The sequence below is a fragment of the Leptodactylus fuscus genome, chromosome 7, assembly GCF_031893055.1.
Source record: "Leptodactylus fuscus isolate aLepFus1 chromosome 7, aLepFus1.hap2, whole genome shotgun sequence".
In the NCBI taxonomy this organism is placed as follows: Eukaryota; Metazoa; Chordata; class Amphibia; order Anura; family Leptodactylidae; genus Leptodactylus; species Leptodactylus fuscus.
Window position 1 is genome coordinate 103682948 of NC_134271.1, and position 24903 is coordinate 103707850.

At 41.2% G+C, this 24903-nt stretch overlaps 1 protein-coding gene across 2 annotated transcripts in view; it reads right to left on the minus strand.

Moving 5' to 3' along the window:
- The window catches only part of JAG2 (jagged canonical Notch ligand 2), a 57959-nt gene extending 38395 nt beyond the window's left edge, over positions 1-19564 (minus strand). For both annotated transcript variants that reach the window (XM_075282641.1, XM_075282640.1), the window contains exons 1-2: positions 19315-19564; positions 17962-18288 (exon numbers count right to left, since the gene is read on the minus strand). In XM_075282641.1, coding sequence (XP_075138742.1) covers positions 17962-18288; positions 19315-19473 — 486 coding nt within the window. In that variant the 5' untranslated portion in view covers positions 19474-19564. The remainder of the gene's footprint in view (positions 1-17961; positions 18289-19314) is intronic.
- Between the last annotated feature and the right edge of the window lie 5339 nt (positions 19565-24903).

Here is a 24903-nt window from a genome sequence, read left to right on the forward strand (position 1 = left end):
ACACAACAGAGACAGAGATCTGGAGTCTCCAGCTACAACATCCCGCACAACGCTCATCTTTGCTGTTTGGATCCGTCAGAGAAATCCTTTGATAGTATCTGTTACAGGGAGTCTGTCACCACAACCCAGCCCGACTCAGGTGATCGTAACCCATCTGTAGGTTGGCTCCATAGGCTGGGAGCTGGTGACAGACTTTGGTTTAACAATGGAAGTTTCTTCCCGTTGTTCTAGTCCCCTAAGGAATATAGCCTAAATAGTGCTTGGATATTTGGCATCTATAAGTTCCAGCCACAGTAGGCCCAACGTGCCAGAATTTCAATAGTCAGAGAATCTGTTTTAGAAATAAAATACTAAATTAGGTCTACATTTCACCCAAGTCTTCGCAAAGAAGCCTCTTATAAGTGCCAACTACAGTCTATACCAAGAAAATGTAGGTAGAGAAGAGTTGGAGGACTAACAGAGGGATGGCTCGCGGACCCACATTCCTAGTATACACCCCTAGCTGATGCAGCCCAAGCCTTAACTAATCCCAGTACACCTTATGAGAGTCGGATCCTTCTATCAGTAGCAAAATCAAAAGTAGCTCACGGAGTGGTTCACTTTACCAAGAATTTTGTCTATCCTAGAATAAAAGTCCAATATGTAGTAGGGAAATTCCATATTAAGGCAAGTGGATTTTAAGGCAAATAAAGAGGCAAAGATCTGATCGTATAGGAAGGGTAAATCAGTAGAACTGCTTGAACCACAGACATAGCACTTTTACTACATGAACCAAAAAGCGCAGCTCCTAAAATATCTCCCAAAACGCAAGCAAGTCATTGTATTTGATCCTCCAAATCTATACTAATTCTTTCTTCATACTAGCAAGGCTTGGACCATGCAAGAAACCATGTCAAATCACCAAATGGATGACGTAGTAAAATCCAAACTAACAGTGATAAACTACATAGATAGCTCCATGTAGTACAAAGAAATGCACCATGTTGCAGATATGTACACCACTATATACAGCAGACTATAGCCAGAAAAGTTTAAGATAAGGGATGAAGAATAGGACTTATGGAGGAAGATAGAACCATATCTGAAAAGGAGTAGGTTCACTTTTCATCTAGAGTCCAAGTTCAAAAAGAAGACCATTTGTGCCCTTTATAGAGGAGCTATAGGCCGACAAAGCCTGAAACGTTCTGGAGTTTGTCAACGGATGAACTGTGTCTTGACTTTGAGACCTAGAGACACAGAGATGGCATAATGCAAAAAGTAGCACAACTCAATTCAGACACCGCAAAACAGATTCAGAAAAATATATATATATATATATATATATATATATCGGTAAGCAGCAGCACTGGGCAAACAGTTATAAAATTTTACAAATCAGCAGGATTACACCTGGTCAGAAGTCTAACGAGACCTGAAGAAAAAAAAAAAGAAAAAAAAAAAAAAAAAAAGTGTCACAACTAGCACCTAAACCAGATTTGTAGGTGCTCCCTAGTGTGTATTGTGGACTAAAACCCATATTAATGTGTTATAGTTGCAGAGAAGGATGGAAAATTTACCATAGACTTTACGGGATGGATAAATCACAACAAGAACCAGTGTGGTTTAGGTTCAACATTGAATTGTCCATGACAATCTAGATCTTTCCACAGATGGGTACAAGAGAGACAGTCACCACATCTTTATAGTTCTCCCTTCCAGTTATTACATAGTTCAGATCATTTACATATTGGGATCAGGTCTATAACCTGAATGAGATGGTCATTGAACAGGGCAATAAGTGCAGGTGTCTAATACAAGAGAACGTGGAGGCAGGCATCACTATTGTAATTCATTCATATTCCCTCCATGCGTACAATCCTTCCGACCGTCCAAGGATCAGTGAATCATCTTTTTATGGCCAGTCAAGTTGCAGTGCCAAGTTCGTAGTGAAATGATGCAACAGAGCTATTCCTGTGTACATCCCCTATGTCCCATTATCTTGCTCCCCCTTTGTATTAGGATCATTGAAATGACTAAGAGAAACATCTCATTTTGCTGATGCGGATATTTCCCCATATCATATATGTCAGGCATATTTATTTTCGCCTGCAAGGAAGCAGCATCACAGAGCGGAGAATAAAAGGCACGGCAGAACAGCGCTCCGTCTCAAGGTTAAATTGTCATTCATAGTGGTATGCGTTTCCTCGCTCTAGTTTCTAACAGCTTGCAGTCTCCAGTGTAGTTGGATCCCACCAGTATCGAATAACATTGCTTATTCCTGGCAACCTTTAGAAGAAAATGACGCTTTCATGTCATACATTCACAGAGTCCCTTTGACTGCTTGACTTCAAGTCTTTCAGCTTATTTACACATCCCTAAATTAAAGGGGGGGGGGGGTAAAAAGAGGGTCAGCGAGTTAACTAACCTTATTAGGAGCAGGTTAATGTATAATGATGATCTATTAATTATATAGTCTCGCGGATGTGTACAGAGTCACTAGGGAATAGATACAAGTGGGGTCTGAAAACTTGCGACACATTTAGAGGTCTGCCAATAAAATTAGATTTTTTTAAATATATATTATATATACACACACACAGTATTTATAGATTTATATTGTTCAAATGTTGGTTGCTATATGTAGCATCAGCAAGAGATGGAACAGGGTTCCCTACCACAACATTCACATCCCTAGATCGTTTAGGATCTGCCGCAAAGCATGATAGGAGTAAACGATATTAAACCTTTATTTCCTAGTATGGCATCACAGGACATACAGGCATATTGCCTACACGAGGGTAGCTGCAATTTTGTAGGTTGCATCAATATTTATGAGAACAACGGAGTATCAATTTGAGGCGGTATTATTCGAAGTGTTTTATTGTCACTGCTTGCTCGGCATGCATAAATATTTCACACATCTCCTTGGGTTGATTAAGGTTACATCTTACAGCAGATTTCCAACATGTTACAATAGCCGCGAAATATGACATGCAGTACACGAGATTGTATACAATACTTTAATGGGAAGATCTACATTAAAAAAAAAAAAAAAAAAAAAAAAAAAAAAGAAAGAAAGAAAGAAAGATAGAATTAGTAAATACAAGTGGGCGACCACTACCAGGGGTCAGCGCATGACATCTAGAGACTCCTGAAATGTATTCATGCATATACAAGAGCAATAGTAAGTATTGTTAGATATCAAGGACCTGGGATTCAACCCAACAAGATGTCATACTGGTGTTGACTTGGGTGTGAAAAAAACACTGTCATGTGGATATAACTACAGATCTTCTTTGTAACAATTAAAGCTGCTGTGGTTTTAACAGGTGAAACTGCATGTTTTTTTTATTTTAACACTATTTTAAAACCACATTTTTGGGCTTCACAGTATGCAAATTTGAATGCAAATGCACATATAAGGTGCAAAAAAATAAATATAGATATAATTTAAGGAATAGACCTGAAGTGTGGTGTGTGTGGCGCCTAGGATGGTAACTGCACCATGTGAATTTGCCTTCGCCAGTGTAATGACCACATACATTACACAGACTTCAGGCATCCAGGTGGACTGGGTGCACAGACTAGGGAAGCTTTATAGCCATTTCCTGGGTGGACATAGATTTGTTGTCGCTGAGCTTTTTTTGGAATATAATGCTATGACTGCCATTACAGATTATATAAATAATTATTTGTGCCCCATGAGGCACCTTTAAACCCCAACTCTGGGGGCACCAGGACATCCAGCTACCTTCTGTTAAGGATACGTACTGTCAGCAAACATACAGGAGACAGCATGCAAGATCTAGCGCCTAACACATTTTCCTATCCCTTTTATCATTTCCTTGTAAAAAAAACAAAACAAAAAATGTAATTGTGACAAGACAGAATCCCTGCATGAACTCTGAAATACGGTAGTGAACATATGACTGGCTCACCTACCCGACCTCATGTTAACTTGCCTGTGCAAAAATAGGGCTAGAGCTCTGGCACGCTACAACTTCTTTAGGACCAGTTTCACAATTTCTGAGCAAGATACAACTTATCGCAAAGGAACAAGAGAACATAATGTAAAAGGTTTGGGGGTCATATACATAAAACAAAAACATATACATCTCTCCTGTCAAAAACTGACAGAAGAAGGAAAACAAAATGAGTGAACAACATGTGTTCTGTGACATTTAGATAAAGAATACAGTAGAAGTGAAAGGATCTCGAATCAGGTTCTCACTGCAATGTCCTATAAATAACTACGTCTTAGAGCGTGCAAGCCAGAGCGGCACCTATCCAAACCCAGGCCTATAAACACGAGCAAGCTGCAAAACACTTCTGTGCACTTGGTTATACAGTCATTCAATGATCAGGAACGTTGTAACAGGAAAGGGACGAAGTTGACAGTCACAGAACGAGAGACCAAGTCAAGAAACTTTGGGTCCAACTTAGGACCCAACGTCAACCAAGAAGTCGAAACAGGCAAGTACTCCAATATTCCAGGTCTGAGATTAAAAAGAAGATCCCAAAGATTGGAGGACAGGTAGGAAGCATATATAACATCTCTAGGAATGGACTGGATGTACTCTGGACAAGAAAGATCATGGCACCAATATCTTAGGGCCACCAGATGATTTTGAAGTAGACACCTAGGAAAATCAGCACCCACACAAGTAGTTAGAGTAAAGGTTTTCCTATTTGGCCTATTGGGAAAGAAAGAAGCAAAATATACCTTACAGTAGCTTGGATCCAACCCAATTTTACAAACATGGTAAGATAAAAAAACAAAAAACAGAGAAATATGGCAGAGTTGTAGCTCAAAGAGGTCTAGCTTCTTTTACACAGCTATGTATAACTTGGACTTGTAAAAGGGAAATGCCAATAGACTCCAAAACTTCCCAGCACATCCATCATTTGTAGTTCATGACTATGAGGACAGGACAATACAGAGGTGTGATGGCATCAACGTTCTCTCTGTGCTACAAAACCTAAGAGAAGTCTACACAATGAAATATTTCTGCCCGTTCAGAGTTTGCATCAGCATGGTCCAGAAACTGTAATAAGAACATGTGGGTAAGGTGCCACAGAAGTCAGAGGACCTGGGAGAGAAGCCAGCATAGCACCACCTTTCTGAAGGAGGCAAAGTAAGTTACAAGAAACTGCTTTCTTGCAGCTGACCGGCTTCCCATCAAGTTGTTGTCTCTAGAGCTTAACTTGTGATACTATGGTCCAAATAAGACATCACAGAGGAGTCTCAAGAATGACTTGCCAAAGAGAAAGACATCTATGGACAAGGCTAAATATTTTTCAAAGAGGCTTGGACCTCCCGTTTAGGATTAGAGGAAGCTATTGAGGTTAGGATTTTGCAATTTATCATCACAGTGGGTTGACCCACAGCCAGAAATGGATCCAGCGTAATCCAATGACTTCCTCTAATCATCCGAGTATTTTTGAAAAGGTTTCTTCATTGTTCCTATTCCTTTTAATATACATTTGACTGACTCTAAAAACTGCTATATTTTCCAAAAGAAAAACCCAACCAACCATGGGTCACATGACCAGAACCAGCACCAGAATCTCTCCCTCATGTTCACTGCTAGTCACATGTATACATCATAATAGCAAGGCTAGTCCCCATAGTACAGGTAGCTAGCAATGAACATTGGGGAAGAGCGAGGAGGTGGACAGACTTGGGGACTAGATCCAATTATGTGATCCAGTATCGAACCAACCTGAAAGCAAGCAGTTTGCAACGAATGGATAACAATGGAAGGAAATATTGAAACCCTCCATGGGGAACACCTTTAACAATTTTCACATTTACAAAGAGTAACTTTTGTTTGAAAACAAATAATTTTTAGGTGATGCTGCGTAATTTTGAGACTGTCAGAATACTTTTTCATTGAAAATCTCACACACAGTTACAGAATCTTAACCATCAAGGTATTTTGATGGCAAGTTATTGAATTTCTTCAAGTGCTAAATAATTTCCCCAAGTTCTGGGAATCACTTTTTAAAGACTCAACAATGGTCCGTTAGATGCGAGAGGCACATAAGCACTTAGACTACCAGGATCCTAATCCCTTCAGATCAAAAGAGGATTTCAGGAACTGCAATATTTATCCTTAGGAACATATTCACACACAGAAAATCACGTACTATAGGTTTAGTCTCAGGCTAGAAGAATAAAATAGTAAATGTAATAAAAGCCACAGTCTATATTGAGAAAGACAAGTCTCATGTCAATTGAATGTATAGAGGGATCCATGAAAATAGAGAAATATTGAGCATGATCTACATTTTAATGGTCAGCTACAACAATATATCAGTTATGTGAGGGCCCCATTCACAGGTGTAAAGAAAATACAAGACAAAAAAAAACAAACATAAAAAAACACCACGCACACAGCCCATCATTACGATCAGGTGAATATAGGATAAGACCTTATTCACATCAGTGATTTGCACAAGAGATTGTCAGAAAACCAGGAGGGAGTCTAACAAAAAACAAATGTAATATACCCCTTTCCTAGCCCCACCGATCAGGTGCATTATGTGGGAGTAAACCAGCAGCAGTTGTTCGATTCCCCTACAGCGCCACCACAGAGCAAACAAAGTATTACATAGTTCCTATTGAATCCAATATACTGCTCATGTAATGTATGACCACACCAGATCGTCCAGAGAATGACTATCAATGTAATGACCCTCTGGTGTGGCCTTGGGGAGCTCATTCTATTACGTATGATATTAAAGGGAACCCATCAGGGAATCTGGGACAGTAAACTACCAACATATCCTTATGAAGCAGGGGTGTAGTGTCCTAAATTCCCTGCACCAGTGCAGTTTCTTCACTGAAGCCAGAGGAGTACACCTCACCTTCAGTGAGCATGTACCAGACCTTGGGCTGGATGGCTTTAATACAGGGAGGATTTGGGACACTAGATCCACAGTCCATAAGGACCTGTGTGTGGGTTATTGTCTCAAATCACCCTGACAGGTTCCCTTAAGTTACATTCTGAGAAATTCTACATTGGGTACCACATGGCACAAGTCAGCATAGATTTACATACAAAATAAGTCTATTTAAGACCAATAGAAGAGACTACATCACTAGCAAGCCACTGGCTAGAAGCTGTATATAAAATAGTCTCTATGGGCTATTTGTAAGCATCAGGATGTTGGTACAAAAGCCATGGCATTTAGAAACTGATCTGTAGTACTCTACTAGCAGGAAAATGCTGTCAGCAGTGTCTAAAATGGGACTGTACAAGCTGTATGCTAGTGAGCATAAGAAATGCCAGCACTACGGGTATGTGGAGGAGGAATGCTACACAACATATATAACACTGCACACGTTACTACACACAAGCCTCCGTTCTATTGACTGTGAACGCCTTGTGTACAGACACTTACACGTCACCTAATTCCAAGTCCTTTAGTCCTATTCAATGCATCTCTTTCTGCAAGAGCTGGGTGACAACCAACTTGGCACCGACATTGTTATCCATCTACTTGTCAGGTGTTAAAGTGAAGACACGGGATGCATCATGTACATACCCTGCAAGAACTTACAGATCGTAAAATGCAACAACTTAGACTTGCAGGTTATTAGAAAGCTGAGTGACAGGTAATGCAATTGTTATCAAGTCAGAAGCTACAAATGCAACTTGGAGTACAGGTGTGTAAGAAGGGTCTGTACGGATATACACGGACGCCATCTTTATGGGCCAAAAGTGTGATCTGTGAAGGGCCGCTTACACCATGTAACATCCATATTTAGTAATGACTGCCCTTCTAATGTGAGGGGCGCCCAGTAGACAGACACAGTGATCATACACTGGGAACCATATGCCATCAATGCTTAGGAAGTAGAAAACTACAATAAAATGCTTCACCCATAAGGCCAACTCAGGGTGTAGCTGGAGACCATCCCTTTCCCCAACTTCAAACAATGCAATGTAAAACATTGTGTAAAGGTGTATTCCAGTAACATGTTAGCTCCTTTCCAAGGTACAGTCCTTGGCTAGCTCTGGCAGGTCACACTAAAATAAATGAAGCACCAGCAAGCTTTTCTGAGCTCCTGTTCCATTCCAACTGGGGTGCAAAACCCCCAGTTTTCATAATGAGGAAGCTGCAGCAGTTGGACCCCCATGGATCAGCAAGGTACCCAATGCTACGGATAGGGGCAAATTATGGTTACCAGAATACTCTTTTAGGCTAAGGCCCCGCAGGGTGGAAATGCCACAGGTGAAAAAATTGCAGTGTTTTACAGTCAGGGCAAAGTATATGGGATTCGCATGCCCACTTTGCAGCAAAAACTGCGGTGCCGACATGCCGCAACTTCCAAAACCAGTGTAGTTTCAGAAATCGAAGCAAGTCAATTATACCTACAGAAATGCCAGTGGTTTCCCTATAGGTATAATTGAAACAGAAAGTCCGCAGAGGAAAACCTCTGCGAACTTTATGTCAAATCATAACAGGAGGAACGGTAATGCGTTGCCACCGCATTTTTCCTGCAGTGCTTTTTTGCTGTGGGACACCACGTGGTGGGGCCTTATCCTTAAGTAGGATTTTACAAATGATCACTTTTTTTTTTTTTTTTAAAGGGGGAAAAAAACCCCAAAAAAACGAAGTTTCCAGCCTTATAGTCGTACCAAGTACCACTTGTGAGAAAATAGCCTACGCATGCTCATTCATGCAAAAACACAAAAGAAAATACTAAAAACATTAAAGGAACAAGTTTACATAAGCTTGCAAGGTCTATTGAATTTTAATGAACCTCTTAAATACAAATAATGTGGTTGGAGACACACTTGACCGATACTAACACAAGCCCTATGTAGGAAAACATTAGTAAAGGAGAAGTTAATAGAAGAACACACACACACCCAAGGAGAGAGGGGCTACTAAAATGAAAAATGGTCTGAAGTCATGAAAACATGATGGGGCACCAAGCCTCTAAGGTGGTCAGCAGTGTGGGGGGTATCAAGTAGCCCCAGCACGTTGTACTCAAGTGGATGCTGGGGAAGATGTGAAAAAACCTTGGCCTTATGTGCTCCAAAAACTTACATTGCTTACTGTGCATATTCAACACTTTTTGACGTCAATAAGGATACAGGGCTTAGCAGAAAAGCTTGTTGTATCTGTCACACCCACTATTGGCAATGTACACTAAAACTGTGCCAAAATTATGTTGAAAAGCAAGCCATCACATGGTATAACCATAGAATAGACAGTTTAAAGACTCAGGATGGTTGACCTCTGCGTTCGGCCCATTCCGTTCCCCTATCAGCATAAAATATGCGGAGAGAACAGTCCCGAGTCCTGCAAGCAGCACTTTCTCCACATTTTTTTGTGCAGAAACCGAGTGGAAACCACATGGACCCCATTACAGACTATGGGGTCCACCGGTTTCCTAAGGTAAGCGCTTTTTTTTTTTTTATGTAGATTGTGAGCCCCACATAGAGCTCACAATGTACATTTTTCCCTATCAGTATGTCTGAGGTATGGATGGAAATCCATGCAAACATGGGGAGAACATACAAACTCCTTGCAGATGGTTTTATGCCCTTGGCAGGATTTGAACACCAGGACTCCAGCGCTGCAAGGCTGCAGTGCTAACCACTGAGCCACTGTGTGGCCCCATGGTAACCGCTTTTTCATGCAGATAGGTTTCCGTCCTGGGGGGAAGGGGGGCCCCCCCAAGCGGACTCCCCAAATGAAAATCCAAAACGCAGATGTGAGCCAGGCCTCACCAGATTTATCATCCAGCCAGTTATAAACCTGGTCCATTATTAGACTGTCTACTGTAAATTTACACCATTAGTAAATCCATGTATAGACCAATGTAACAACTATGGGGGTGGCCATTTTGAGGCTTAACCAATATTATAAGGAATACATTAACTAGTGAATTCATGTTCTGGAATACAAAGTCCCACAATGTATTGTAAATGGCCGATTTCAGCGCCATTGTGAATGCTTTAGGACCGATACAGGATGCCAAGCGACACTGGTTGCTATTGGCAACTAAGGCAGCTTTCTATTTACAGTTTTAATAAATCTGCTTCAAAATGGCTGACCCCCCTTTACTGTACAGCTAAGAGGCCAGAGAAGCCTGGAGGGGGGGGGGGGGGGGGAAAGGACACCAAATACCGTAAGTAAATGTAATGTGCGAGCGTAAAGCGTAATGAGCACACGCTGTATTATATTTAGATCAGAATCTGGACATCACTTCAATCTTTTAAGCATTTGGTTTTTAACGCTGGCACCTACTCAGTTGCCTAGCAACGTTTCAATCCAATCCTTGAGGAAGTAACCTGGAGGATTTGGCGCACCCTTTTCTTCAATGTCAATATGTGACAAGCCTTCAAGTACAAAAGCCCATAGTAGCAAGTGGAGGCTTCCAGACAAAAATAAATAAAATTTAAATGATATATTACCAATAAAATATAGCATATCAGTTTTATAGAGTAATGTACATAGGACATTATATATATATATTAATAAGTAGGATACAAAACCAAAAAAACTGTCTTTAAAAAAAAAAATAAAAAATAAAAAAAACACACACACCACTGCTATACCCCAACCCTCTATAACCATCCAGCGACATGCTCGTATATCAGAGACTGTGTCTAACATTATATATGCATGCAATGCTTACATACATACTGTAGTAAACTGGTATCGGTTAATGTACTACCTGCCAGATGGACCCAAAACAATAAAAATTATATATATATATATATATATATATATATATATATATATACACACACACACACACACACACACAACACGGTAATGCAAAGAACTATCACAGGGCACCAGAAATACTTGAGACTCCAATATCTCCATGCTATTAAATATAAGAAATAATAATGCTATTGAAATGAATTGGAATCCTTAATAGTTCACAAATGGCTACTTAGGACAAAACATTTCAAAAAAATTTAAAATTATTAGTAAATAAATAGCAGATTCCGCTTTCACAGAGGAGAACAAAAAAAAAAAAAAAAAAAAAGTTGTAAAAAAGAAAAGTACAAAAGAAAAAAAAATTATTGATTTTGTATTTATCATTGAAAAGCGGGGGAGGGGTGATCATTGAACTTTGTTTATAAAACTCTTACAAATCTTATCCCAGGTGAAACTTGAACAGGTGTTTAGTTTCTGAAGCGTCTGTCCACAGGGCATAAGAATTGGTGACTTATAGCCTTGTTGCTAAGGAACGGCGTGCTCGTCTTTAAGCTGTGAATCAAGTATGACGGAGAGTGACACTTAGCCTTGAAATCCTGTTCCTCAGCTACAGAAGAGAAGATTTTTTCTTTGGAAGTCATTAAGGGAAAGCCACATTGACTGATAAGAGAAGACACCGGAGTCTCTACAGTAGGCAGAGGTGTAAGCAGTCACACCAGGGGTCTTAGACATGGCACATGATAGGTAGGGGTCCTGCTAAAAATTTTGCATCACACCAGGGAGGTTCAAGTTGAGAGTTGCACCTCTACCAAAAAACAATGAGGGGAAAAATAAAAATAAAAATAATCTCTCTGGAACTCAACTCGAGATACTAAAGCAGATCAGTAATCAACAGAATAAGGAGCAAAACCTTGTAACTGGCACAACAATGTGCCCATCCAAGTCCATGAGGAAAGAAGGCCAAAACCCTGCAGCAACAATCACGGTTATCTGCGAGTTGTGTTGGTTTTCCAGTATGGTTACTGTCGTGCAGTTTTTCACTGCTGTGCCATGTGATCAATGAACATGACATCCGCAGAGGGAAGGGGCCACAGTGGTTGTGAGTGCCACATCCTCTTTGAGCAGCTGATCAGCAGGGGTTCAAAATTCCGGATCCCCACCAAGTAAATATTGATGAACTATCCTAAGGACAGTTGAGAAAATGCACATCACAAGTTGCGTTTGCTACAGATATCTATGCAATGTAACTGCATTCACTTTACTTGGGGTGAAGCAGTGTCGTAACTAAAGTCTTGTGGGCCCCATTGCAATCTTTTGTCTGGGGCCCCCTACCTCATTCCTACAGCAGATTCTTGATAGTGATGGTTGTGGGTGCTAAGGAGTTTCACCACTCTTAGTGTGGTTAGAGTAATCTGTGGGTCTCCTTGGTTTATGGGTCAGATTGAAGTTGCTATCTCAATACTAATGCCAGTGCTTATGGGCCCCCTAAGGCTCTTGGGCCCTGGTGCGACTGCACCCCCTCAAATTACGCCCCTAGGGTAAAGACAGAGCTATATTGCAAACACGTCAGAGCCACAGCTGTAGTGTTGCCATAGCCAAAATCTATATTTCAATTAGGTCCAGGAGAGCAGTGGATTGTGGAAACTCAGAGGTTACCAACACAAATAGAAGAAAACGGTCATGATAGACGTGAGGTGAATATGCCGACCATCTGAAGTACGTGTATGAAGGATGTCCCAAATGCTCACTTAAAAGAAGGTTCAGGTTAAATTGTACATTCCCAATCACTTTGTTCTCAGATAAGATGCTGCCAAAGTTGTCTAACAGTGGTTACTCCCCTCTCCCCATTCAGAACACATGCACCCCAAGCCAAAAAGAGTGTGTGTGTATGGGGGAGGTCAGTCTACAGCTAGCAAAAGGTGTATAGCCAATTTCAGGCTGCATATCTGACATCAAAGGGAAAAAACCTGCCATCTGTTCCCAAGGACAATTTCCTTTGCTACTGACGTTTTTATTCAGATATAGATCCTGTACTAGGATTGAAATATATAAGAGGTTTAAGAAAAGCAACTTGTGAATTCTGAAAATTTGAAATATTTATTTGCAAAATACCAAAATAGTCATATGAGAGAACAGAAGAAAACAATAGTTCATTGGGTATCACTTGTGAGAATTACCTTCCAGGCTATATACATAATTATATCTTGAACCGTATAGAATGCAAGTATATAATTATAGGTGCTATGCTACAACATAAGGCAATACACTTTAAATACATTAAGCCAACAAGATCATACATTAAGCAGCTACTAAGCCATGGTCCAACCATTACTAAACCCATAATCACCTCGCCATGTTTTTTTGGGTGCAATATAAGATCAACGCAATGTCTTGAATGCAGCCGACTGTCTATTCTGAACGTCATCGAGATAGCAAAAGACAAGAGATGTGGACAAGCACTCCTTTATAGCAGAGATCCAAGAACAGTCGATTTATCAGAGGCAAGTTGCAGGCAGCCTCATACTTGTTTGGCACGGTGTAATATTCCATAATGTCCAATGAAATGAACAAGTGCCATGCAACACTTGGCTGGCAAGAGTCTTCCAAAGACAGTGCTACACCGCTATCACTGGTCACTTGGCCATGCTGAAGTGCAGTCCCATGCAAATGAATCAGTCTACTATACCATGTGCGCACTGTTCTTGGCTAGCCATGTTCTCTGTCCAGGTGTCCAATATCGATAACCTATCAATTGTAAAGTCTCGGAGAACTCCTATAACATTTAACTTTGCCCGCTAGCTCAGTGTCTGCACGGAGATTGCTCTGGAAAATGTAGTCTCTGCAGAAAAAGACTGCATTGTTAGTGCGTCAACCAAATGTTGACAGGTGTCATTGGTAACCAAATTGTGAGAGTTTTGCACTGAAATATAACACAACAATTCAAGATGTGACCAACTATTTAAGCCACAGTAATATAACAAAGTGTGCCTCATGTACACAGATTATAGCAAACCAACTCGCTGCTGTGTGACATCACAAAGGCCATTGAATAAGTCATTGAACAGTTCAAGTTTGCTAAATCCTAGTGCAAACAAAAGGGATATATCCCATTTAAGGCTAAGGCGAGCTGGCGACTTTTCAATGAGCACCATTAAGATTAAAAATGTGACACTGCCAGTGAACCACATAGAGAGCCAGTGGGTACAGAGCTTTGCTGACTGTTGGGTTGTGGTACTTTGCAGGTGGTAAAGTGGCCGCATGTACCATCATTAGCTGCAATACACAAGACTGTATGTTGTGAGACTACATTGTGGTCTTACATCACAATCAGGATTCGCCAAACCTAAAATGCCTGTTATGAGGGTACACAGGAAATGACAACACCATAAAGCTGACCACAACATGTGAATTCACCCCAAGTCATGAACTGCAGCGGATGGATCTGCTGCATTTTCACCCTTTGCGAATTAGGCAGTGGCAAGTTTGCAGCCACAAATCCACTGCATGTCCCAAGTTTTAGGCCATATTCACAATACGGATGTGCCAAGGCAAGTGCTGCCCTTGATCTGTGAAACAGAACAAATGCATCAAAACTGTTGTGTGCAAGACCGCAACGCAGCACCAGATTCATTCCATGATACATGCCACTAGTGTCCGATGTGTGTTGTAGCACCATCCATTTTCATGGGCAGAATAGTACTACATGCAACTCTAATCTTCGCACAGGACCTGCAATGGAGACACCAGATGAAGCCCCCCCCCCTGCAGATGTGATCAGAATCTTAGGAAGCAATAGATTATAATACAGTCTCTGGCAATGACTTGTACTATGCATGCACCAGCCAAATGACATCACATCCCACCATTGTTGGCCAGTGGTTACATGTTTATCATGAAGTCATAATGATCTGCAATTAAATAATAAGGGAAGAAACGCGTCATCCTTCCTGGAATCCCTAAAATTCCCCCAAACACACATAACTATATAGCTCCTAGCCTTATAAATATCTGCTGTAATCTTAGGACACGCTAGGACTTGTGGTTCTTCAATAACTTCAGGGCCCCAGGTTGTCCAATCCTGTTTCCATTTATTATGGCAAGTCTCCATGTAGCATGTATGCACAAGAAACAAAGGTGATAAAGCCATGCTACGATAAGCAAGTGCCAAGCAATCACAAAGCCTTAAATAGAGCTTTGTTACTTCTGATTCTGGGAAAGCTGGGTGACAACGAATATAGATATCATTACCGTTCCCACTAGGGTTGTCACTCTGGTTTACTAGTCTTCTGCACAGTATTTCTGTTATGTAATGAGCCATCTAGTGTAAGACACAGCATAAATGCCATTCCATGTTATAGAAAAGCTAGGTGTCCAGACACATGTTGAAGTTATCCAGCCTTTATATTCCTTCCAATATTTTCTTGTATTATCCAGTTTCGGCAGGTCGGTTCAATCCTGTATATACTCTATGCATACATAGAAACAATCTGCAGTAGTTATCAAAAATATATACCAATACAGTCTGAAGCACGATCAGTTAGATCACCACACTTGGTCACAGGTGGTGACTGGTATTACAGGCAAGTATAATTCACTTGAATGCTGTAATTTTACAGTGGCTTTATTTTTTTTTTATTACTGCAGATTGTGTTTTCTTGAGCCAAAGCAAGGGGTGGCTTCAAAAGGAATGGGAAATATAGAGGAAGCTTTTAGATTTCTTCTTTCTGCCAAGTTCACAAATGGACTTTTGACACAAAAAACAAAAACACAAAAACAAAACAACTTTTCTGACCGACAATACTAGACACCTGTTTCACATTGGTGCAGTTTGTTTGTTTTTTTTTGGGGGGGGGAAGCATACCCTTTTTTCTAATTTGAAATGAACCCTTTCATCTGGTAAATGATACCCACTAGATTTCATGTCAATTCTCCAAAATGGTTACATCGCAATCAATACACGCGCGTACGTGGCGTTACGGGAAATGAAGACATTTTATCAACACTTGAGGGATAAATTTAGAGCAGCAGATTTTTGTAAAGGGGTCCAGAGACTACATGTGAGTGGCAGTGGAGTACACCTGTCTCCGTCAAAGAGGAAGGGGTGTGTGTGTGTGTGTGTTTTAAGGGAAGGGGGGCACGAGAGAGACTGGAAAGAGGGGAGGGGGTGGGGGTCAGTTATATGAGCCAGTGGCGAAACCCGTGTGTTTAATGCACTTTAATCTCACACAGAGCCAGTACTACTGATATGCCTCAGACTCACACTTGGATTGGGTTTCTAACAGCTAGAGGAGAATGAGGGACTGGTCATCTCTATGTATAATAATGGGTCGATGACCGCATGGAATGGCATCCTGCAGCCCTATGTACAGGCCCAACCGCCCCAATGAAGAAAGGGAAGTTAAAAGAAATGTAAAAAATAAATGCATAATTTTTAAAAAAATTAAATTATATATAAAGCGCAAGATGTAAGTGTACTTCAATGCAATACATAAAATTAAAAATTGGCAGCCATACAGATCTCTATACCCGCCATCACAACACAGGGACACGATACCAGTCACATCCACCAAATTCTGACTTTTGTGGGATGCAGGTCTGGAATGTGAAGGACTCACTGTAGACATGGGGCTGTTTAATATAAAGCTACAGGCCGTGTTTAAGCGTACATGTCATGTGCTCGTGTCGCAATCTTCCCATCCTCCCTTCTTTTTCAGAGCCTCACGCTGGCCTAGAGCCAACTGCGCAACACACCCCCAAGGTGACAATGCATTCCCCGGAGGAGTCTCCAGCCCCGAGCCAGCCTCTCTCCAGGCAGCGTGCTCTCCGTCTGTCTGTAATATCAGCTTAACATTTGCCAGGTAAACACATTTGTCCCATTGTACAGTCACAAGCACAGCTTGGCCTCACCCCATTACACTCCCTGTGCACCAGCAACAACATCATAAGCAATGGGCCTGCTACACACTAATAAACAGAATATACAATATTATAACTAAGGCCTGATGTTTACATACATACAAATGCTATACAAGCAATACAAAATAAACACTGAAGCACGTTTGGCCGAGATGGGACAGCTCATCTTAAATTTACAGTCTTGTTTTATATAACAGTGGCGGGGTAAACCTACTGCAACATCCAAAGTTTGCATTACCAACATATATTATTACCAAGTCAGCTCTGCTACATCTGTATATGCAGATGGAAGAAAAACTCAAAAATCATGAAGAAGACCCAAATAGAAGATGGCCACTGGGAGCATATCCTATAGCACAGGAATAGTTATTAAGACACAACCAGGGCCTCCTCCAGTCCATAGTACTCTATGAAGGAGCCTCAGTACAGTCAGATGACACTCTCTACTAGTAGTAACCTTGACTATCAGTGTACGCTCTCTGCTGCACCCTGTGCAAATCCATATAATCTGCAAACCGGTGTTACAACAAGACACCCAGGTGGCTTTGGTATCCATGCAAACTCAGGTGAATTGCAGGCAACAATTTCCTTCCAAGTGCAAATCAACCACCAGCGCCTGTCTACCTACAACCGAACAAAGGGAGGAAAAAGCTATTTTATGTTTTGCCAGGAAGAGAAAAAAAAAAATGACACAAAGGCACGCAGGTATAAACTGTAAAGTGGTGGTAGTGTAAGAATAAGAAACTACATCGAAACTAAAACTGATGCAAACATAAATCTTCCCAGGCATTACAATTATTGAAAATTTTCATCATTTAGACGTGACTTTAGCTGGCCATACACGCAAGATATTCATCTGCAGACCTCCAGAGGATCCAGCTAAATCTGGTGAAGTCTGCCAAGAATCTGAAGTCTGTGTTGATCATATACATAAGATTCATGGTGGATGCTACTATAATAAGCGGCATATACCAGTGATCGGCAGATAAACATCTCAAGTATATGGCCAGCTTGGATGAAACAGCAGCACCACTAAACGTACAGGCAATACCTGGCACCTTTAGTAGGACGGAGTGACAGACAAATCATGGCGCCAATCATATCATGGCCATTAAAATAAATGCTAAAATCTCATATCCATAAGAAACGGAAATATCACTAGAGGACACATGTAAATACTGAATATAAGCGCCAATGAAAAACCACTGGCATCGCCATCAACCTTCATGTTAAGATATAGCTGGCAATCCAGAAGGTAAGAGAATAGCGACACCACTGAACGGTTATACTGCCCTCTATGGAATGTATCACAGTACAGCATCCAGAGATACAGTACAGCAACCCAAAAATATTAAAGAAATAAGTGGTACATACCGGCCACGCAAACTGAAAAGAGATAACAATCCTGCCATCCTCTCCAGCAGAGCTTTTACCCTGTTGACTCATTTTGCTGTTCATATATATAGTATTTCCACCAAGCACCGAAGTATGTCCGGAGCCATAGTTACACGGCCCAGTTGGGGTGATCTTGGCCTGGAACTCCTTGAGGCACACTCTGAGATAGGTGTCACACTCATCCTTGCTGCAGTCCTGGTTCTGGGAGCTCTTCATATCATCGCAGCATTCCCCGTTCAACAATTCTCCGTTGACATTCTTCAGCGAGTTCAGCTTCAGCTCGAAATAACCCGTGGACTGGGAAGCCTAAATATAACACATCAAACGGAGGGAGACATCATTATGGTGCCCTGGTGGGAGCTGCCCGGGGGTAAGGGAGGGGAACGAGAAGGGGGGGTAGCGGGGGGAAACGTGTTACACGTCGCCCCCGTGGAGCAGAACAAATGCAGATTAATTGCTGCTGGTCATAAAATGTATTGATTGCATGAGGAAAATGCAGGCAGGGGTCCGAGTGCACCCACATCGATCCACGCCAGGGATCACTTACAGGAGAGGGGGCTTTATGGTGCTATGGAGTATGTAATAGCAAGTCCCCTGCTGACTGCATGTATACATGTCTTACCTACAGTATATTGCAATCTACTATATACTACCACTCCATCCTCTCATTCACACATGCAACCGGTTTAAGGCAAACGCCAAAACTTTACACAACGCTTCCTATATGGAGGCTTTATATACAGCTTGACCAGATCTTTATTCTATAGGATTTAATCCTTATAATGCAGATATATAAACCACATACTGTGGGATATAGAGGTCTTCATAGACACAATGTAGAATAACCTCACATACAGATAATTCACTGAATTAGATACAGATTCTAGTCCTATAGCATATACATGACTAGATCTGCAGGCTACTAGAATCTTATTACAATCTAATCCTCACTATATAAAATACATATCGTATAAAGTCCAGATCCAAAGAAGTGACTTGTCCTACACTGTACTCCGATCACAGCTAGAGCTGCAGCTACAACCTAGGAATAGGTTATACAATAATAAATATTTGTAGAAATCCCTGCTAGAAATAAAAAATAATAGGGAGAATAAAAGTTATTAGGGTGCTGGGAGAATCCTGACTACAGTTTAGGAGTGATGGAGCATGGATGGTGGGCACAGACAAGAACAGGCAGCAAGTAGAATTGGCAGGGGTGGCATGCAGGATCAGGGGTCTTGCACCAGAGGAGCACATGTGGGTGACAGGCAAGATTGGGGAGCATACCAATATGCAGAGAGGGGAGGGGGTTATCCTTGATGACCACCTTACCTGAACCCATAAAGTTAGCAGGATGAATCCCACCGCTGTCAGGTGGCGGCTGCCGCTCCCCGCTCTCTCCGGCATGGCCAGCGAGCTCAGAGCTGCCGCAAGGAATGACAGGAGGGCACAAGAGGCAGCGGCAGGCGAGCAGCCATGGAGTGAAGGCATCAGGCGGCTAGCAGCGCAGATACATGGGCTGGATGTCAGGGCAGCAGCTCCCCAGCCAACTCCTCACATCACTCTCCCCTGCTCTCCCTGCCCGGATAACCCACAGTGAGCTGACTGACTGACAGCCCGTCTAGCCACTAGCGAGGGCGCTGCGTCATTCATATTCATGAGGAGGCGGCGCGCGGTGGGCGGGGCCAGGCTGCAGGTGGTGGCAGCAGCGTCAGTGTTTGCGCTCCTAGCGCCGCAATTGTTATGGAGACCTGCTGTATATAAGATAGTGACGGCAGTTAGCCAAGAAATGGCGCAGGAGGGGAGGGGGGCGCCGTGCCTCACTCAGGAGGGAATCACCTCACGGGTTTCGCCCGTTTCTACACTCGGATTCATGAGGAGAAGCTATTTGCCATTATATGAGGAGAATAAAAAAAAAAAAAAAAAAAAGCAAATCCTATTTTTTCTCATGAACAGGCAACTCAAGCAAAGCTGTTCTCATCTCATGGCTGCTTTATACAGGGAACTCTAAGCTGGCGCCATATTTATTAGGTGGAAATTTTTGGCTGCTTAATATTTATCATTCAGATCCTGGGAGATAAATACAATTCTCAGCGACTGCGTTACCTGCTTCACTACATTGCGTTTTGCAAAGATGTCTCCGCAGGTTCAGTTTCGCAAAATGTAAATTTAATACACATACAAATAACGCCACTAGTTATACGCCAATGTTCCGTCGTATAACGCCACTAGTTATACGCCAACCTTCTGTCATATAACACCGCTAATAATATGCCAACCTTCTGTCATATAACGCCACTAGTTATACGCCAACCTTCCATCATATAACGCCAATATTTATAGGCCAGCTTTCCATCATATAACGTCACTTTTTATACGCCAACCATTCATCATATAACACCACTTTTTATACGCCAACCTTCCATCATATAACAGCACTTTTTATACACCAATCTTCCGTCATATAACGCTGTTGTTTATACACTAACCTTCCGCCATATAACACCACTTATTATACTCCAGCCTTCCCTCATATAACGCCACTGTTTATATGCCAGCCTTCCCTCATATAACGCCGCTGTTTATAGGCCAACCTTCTGTTGGCCACTGTTTATACACCAGGCTACTTTCATCGCTATTTATACGCCAAACTTCCCTCATATAACGCTGCTGTTTATAGGCCAACCTTCCGTCATATAACGCCACCGTTTATAGGCCAAAATTCCCTCATAGAACACTGCTGTTTTTAGGCCAACCTCCCGTCACATAACGCCGCTGTTTATACGCCAACCTTCTATCATATAACACCACTGTTTATAGCCCAACCTTCCCTTATATAACACCATGGTTCATACGCCAACCTTCCCACAACACTGCTGTTTATATGCTAGCCTTCCGTCATATAACGCCACTCTTTATATGCCAACCTTCCCTCATATAATGCCACTATTTATACACCAACCTTGACTTGTGTATTGAGGCACTGTCAAGTAATTTTCGTGTGAAAATGGAGGCCTGTCCTGGGTTCCTTAGTGGTTCATCACTCGTACCATTTTATTGGACTTATCGCCATTGTTTTTCACTGTTGCCGCTAGAAAGGGTTTGTGGATAAATATACTGTAATATGTAATGTCATACATTTCCATACAACAGCTAGACCTGACACAGGTTCACAAATGTATTTATTTTTTTCCGTGCTATCAGCAAGTAAAGGGTTACGGGTCTTCATTCGCACTACCATAATAGTCATATAGTCAGGTCACCCTATTTGTTCCTTAGTATGTGTTTACTATGAGAATCGCTTGCTTTGAGAGGAACATTTATGTAACTGAGCAGGCCGAATACAGCCTCCAATTTATCTGATTGATAGCCTTAAATGGGAGCCATTTTTCCCTACCTATGTCATTGTGTACCCATCATAAGGTGTGCATATTAAGCTCTCACACGGCCTTAATGTGCAGGCTCTTACATTTCCATTATTACAGTAAAAACATACTAAGGCACAAATAGAACAAACTGACTATAGGGCTAGTAGGGCAGTTCCAATCCAGATGTCACCCGTGCCATTTTCACTGATGATCATGTGCATGAAGCCTAAACATGCTAAACCCCCTGACTACCCAACACATCATAAACACAGAAGACATTGCACATGGCAATATATTTATTCAAGCCATGTGAATACATTGAGGAAGCCTGACTGATAGCTGTATCACACCCACTGAACCAGGGCACAGCTGCCCACAGTTTTTGAAGATTACAGAGTAGTGTGAACAGTGCCCATCTTACCCATCTACCCCCAACCCTGAAGATATTGGTAACTCATGGCATGCCAGAACCAGTTGATCTAGAAATTTGCTGCGCAGGCTGTGTAGCCCCAGTGCAACCCAACTGCAAAACCTGTGGTATGTTGTACAGTAGTTGAAGCCATGGGGAACCTTTAAGGGCATTTGGAACATTAAACCACCCACAGGTGCTTATGAACCAAGGGTTTAGGGTCCCTATTAAGTCTGTCGTAAACCTGTCCATGCCCGCATTAAAAAGAAAAAACCTTTAGGCTAAGACCCCACGCTGCGGAAACACAGCTTTTTTTGTTGCAGATTTTGTTGCGGTTTTTTGAGCCAAAGCCAGGAGTGGGTTGAGCATAAGGAAGAAGCATAAACTTTTTATAGAGTTCCCATTTCTTTTGTAGCCATTCTTGGCTTTGGCTCAAAAAACCGCAACAAAATCTGCAACAAAAAAGCTGCGATTCCACAACGTGGGGCCTCAGCCTTATACTTACCTAGAGATGAATCACATCAAATTCTCCTCTGGCACTGCCAGAGCCTTTGCAGTGGTTACAGTGAAAACCGGGAAGTACAAGGTCTGGTGCATACGCAATGAAGTCACTTGTATTTCCCTTGGCTTCATTGAACCACTGAGCAGACACTAGGTAAGTATAAGGGTTTGTTTGTTTGTTTGTTTGTTTGTTTGTTTGTTTGTTTGTTTTTTTAATGCTGTTGCGAATAAATTTACAATAAGACTTAGGGAAAGGTTACGGTTAAGTTGAGGAACGTGTAGCCCCTGGCCAGAAGTCCCCACTCAATGGACCTTATTCCATCATCTGCATGCATTTGTGCTCATTGCACCACCTTGTTAAACTCTAGTTTACCTATCCCTGCTGAACTGTCCCCTCTATTCTCATTAAAACAACCACGTACAAACACTACAGATATTTCAGTGCCACCAGCCATATGGCCAAGGCCATTTTACCTACCATTCAGCCTAAAACTCACTTCAGTTACCCTGTGAAGAAGGGGATACAGGACCTAACTTTTGCTCCATGCAGGAGTTGCCCCTGCTTCTCCCTCTTTATATCAGAGAATTATATTAATTCTAATAGACAAGTGTAGTTTCTGAAGTGTGAACATTTGCTTTCATATCATGCGTCTGTCCAACACAGAGTCTGTCTGATATCAGAGAAAAAAGAGCCCTGTAATCCCAACTTTTTCTTGTCAAGTGACAGACTAGAAGAATGAACTAGACTCAACACATTAAAAAGACATAGGACATACAACAATTGCCAGTTCCTACAGTATCTTTAGGAAATTACGGTAACTATATGGAGAATGAGTGTCCATATAACCCAGCCACTGCAGTCTCCACCATATGTGATGCAGAGGGGAATACTCACATAACAGTTATGAGATTTGACTATTATGGCTACACTTGTATTCAGCCACCCATTGAATACCATATGAGGCCAACAGGAGACAGTGGCATATAGACCTGATATTTCTAGCATTTGTTACCAGTCCCTTTAACATCATGATATGGATTAATTGCTACTTATATAATATGTGATATTATATATAACATATAGGGTTCAGTGATCCGGATCGGGAAATATTGGATCCTGATTGGCGATCGAGCAAATTTCACAATCGGGCTCGGCTCGAAAATCGGATTTTAAAAACAATTATGAAATCTCAAGATCGTCTCAACCCCAATAACATGCTAAGATACATCCTATACATCACTGATTTCTAATAATCATATTTCTACATACTTTTCTAAATCTATTCTTCTATTTCTAAAAATCTTACCAGACAGCGATTAGTTAATACTTTGCCTGCACCTACATAGTAGATGCATGTAATGTTCAAATACAAAGTGGATTTCTAATCCATTGAGCTCCCCCTTCTGCTTAAATAATGCAGAACATGGTGATGAGACGAACATACCACCCTAGTGCTTAGTCATCTGTACAGTGGATCAGCCTGAGCAAGACACACTCAGGGCAAAGATCAGCAACTTCTTTGAATATATATATATATATATATATATATATATATATATCAAAATATATCGTACGCAAATATTATTTCAAAATATTTATTTGCTGATAGTATCAATGGTAAATGTATAGGGTATATTAAAACATGCTAGCAATGTAAGGCTGTGTTAACACCCTCCTTGTGATTTCCATGCTTCACAAATCAATCCATGAAGCATTCTAGACCTAATGGGTTAAAAAAAAATTAATTTTGGTGTCCACTGGACACCAGGACAGTTATACCTTAGTATACTTTTTCAGTAGCTGTGTAGGTAAGTGTAGTTAGAATGTGGTGCTTATCAATGCAAAGCCATAGAATAAAAATGTATACAATGTACATCATATGTTTTTTATTTTTCTAATAACAGAAGTCTATAAGAGGTTTACATCAGGAAATACAATGCTTTACATGTGTCATCACGCACCAGCAATTGCAAAAAATCCTAAACTGTCAAATTTTTAGGATTATTGCTGAAGGCACATTACAGTCCCACTATTCTTACAAACGTGGCTTACATGTGACATGCAGGTTTTTACTGTGATTCTGTGTGAGACTGTAAAGCAGCAATTCTGGCCATAAGGGAACAACGAAAGTGACACAGTAGGTGTAGTGGGCTAATTTAGTAGGGTGGAGAAAAAATAAAGTTATAAAAGTTAGTTGGCTTACGAATGTATATATTTGTCTGTGTCGTTTGGCCAGTTATTGGCTGCAGCGGTCACCTGCAAGCATTACAAGGGGCTTCATCAGGCCCTGGCGGCACTAAGAAAAATAGATGAAAATGTAAAATAGTTTTTTTGTTATATATATATATACAGTCCTATGAAAAAGTTTGGGCACCCCTATTAATCTTAATCATTTTTAGTTCTAAATATTTTGGTGTTTGCAACAGCCATTTCAGTTTGATATATCTAATAACTGATGGACAAAGTAAAATTTCAGGATTGAAATGAGGTTTATTGTACTAACAGAAAATGCGCAATATGCATTAAACCAAAATTTGACCGGTGCAAAAATATGGGCACCTCAACAGAAAAGTGACATTAATATTTAGTAGATCCTCCTTTTGCAAAGATAACAGCCTCTAGTCGCTTCCTGTAGCTTTTAA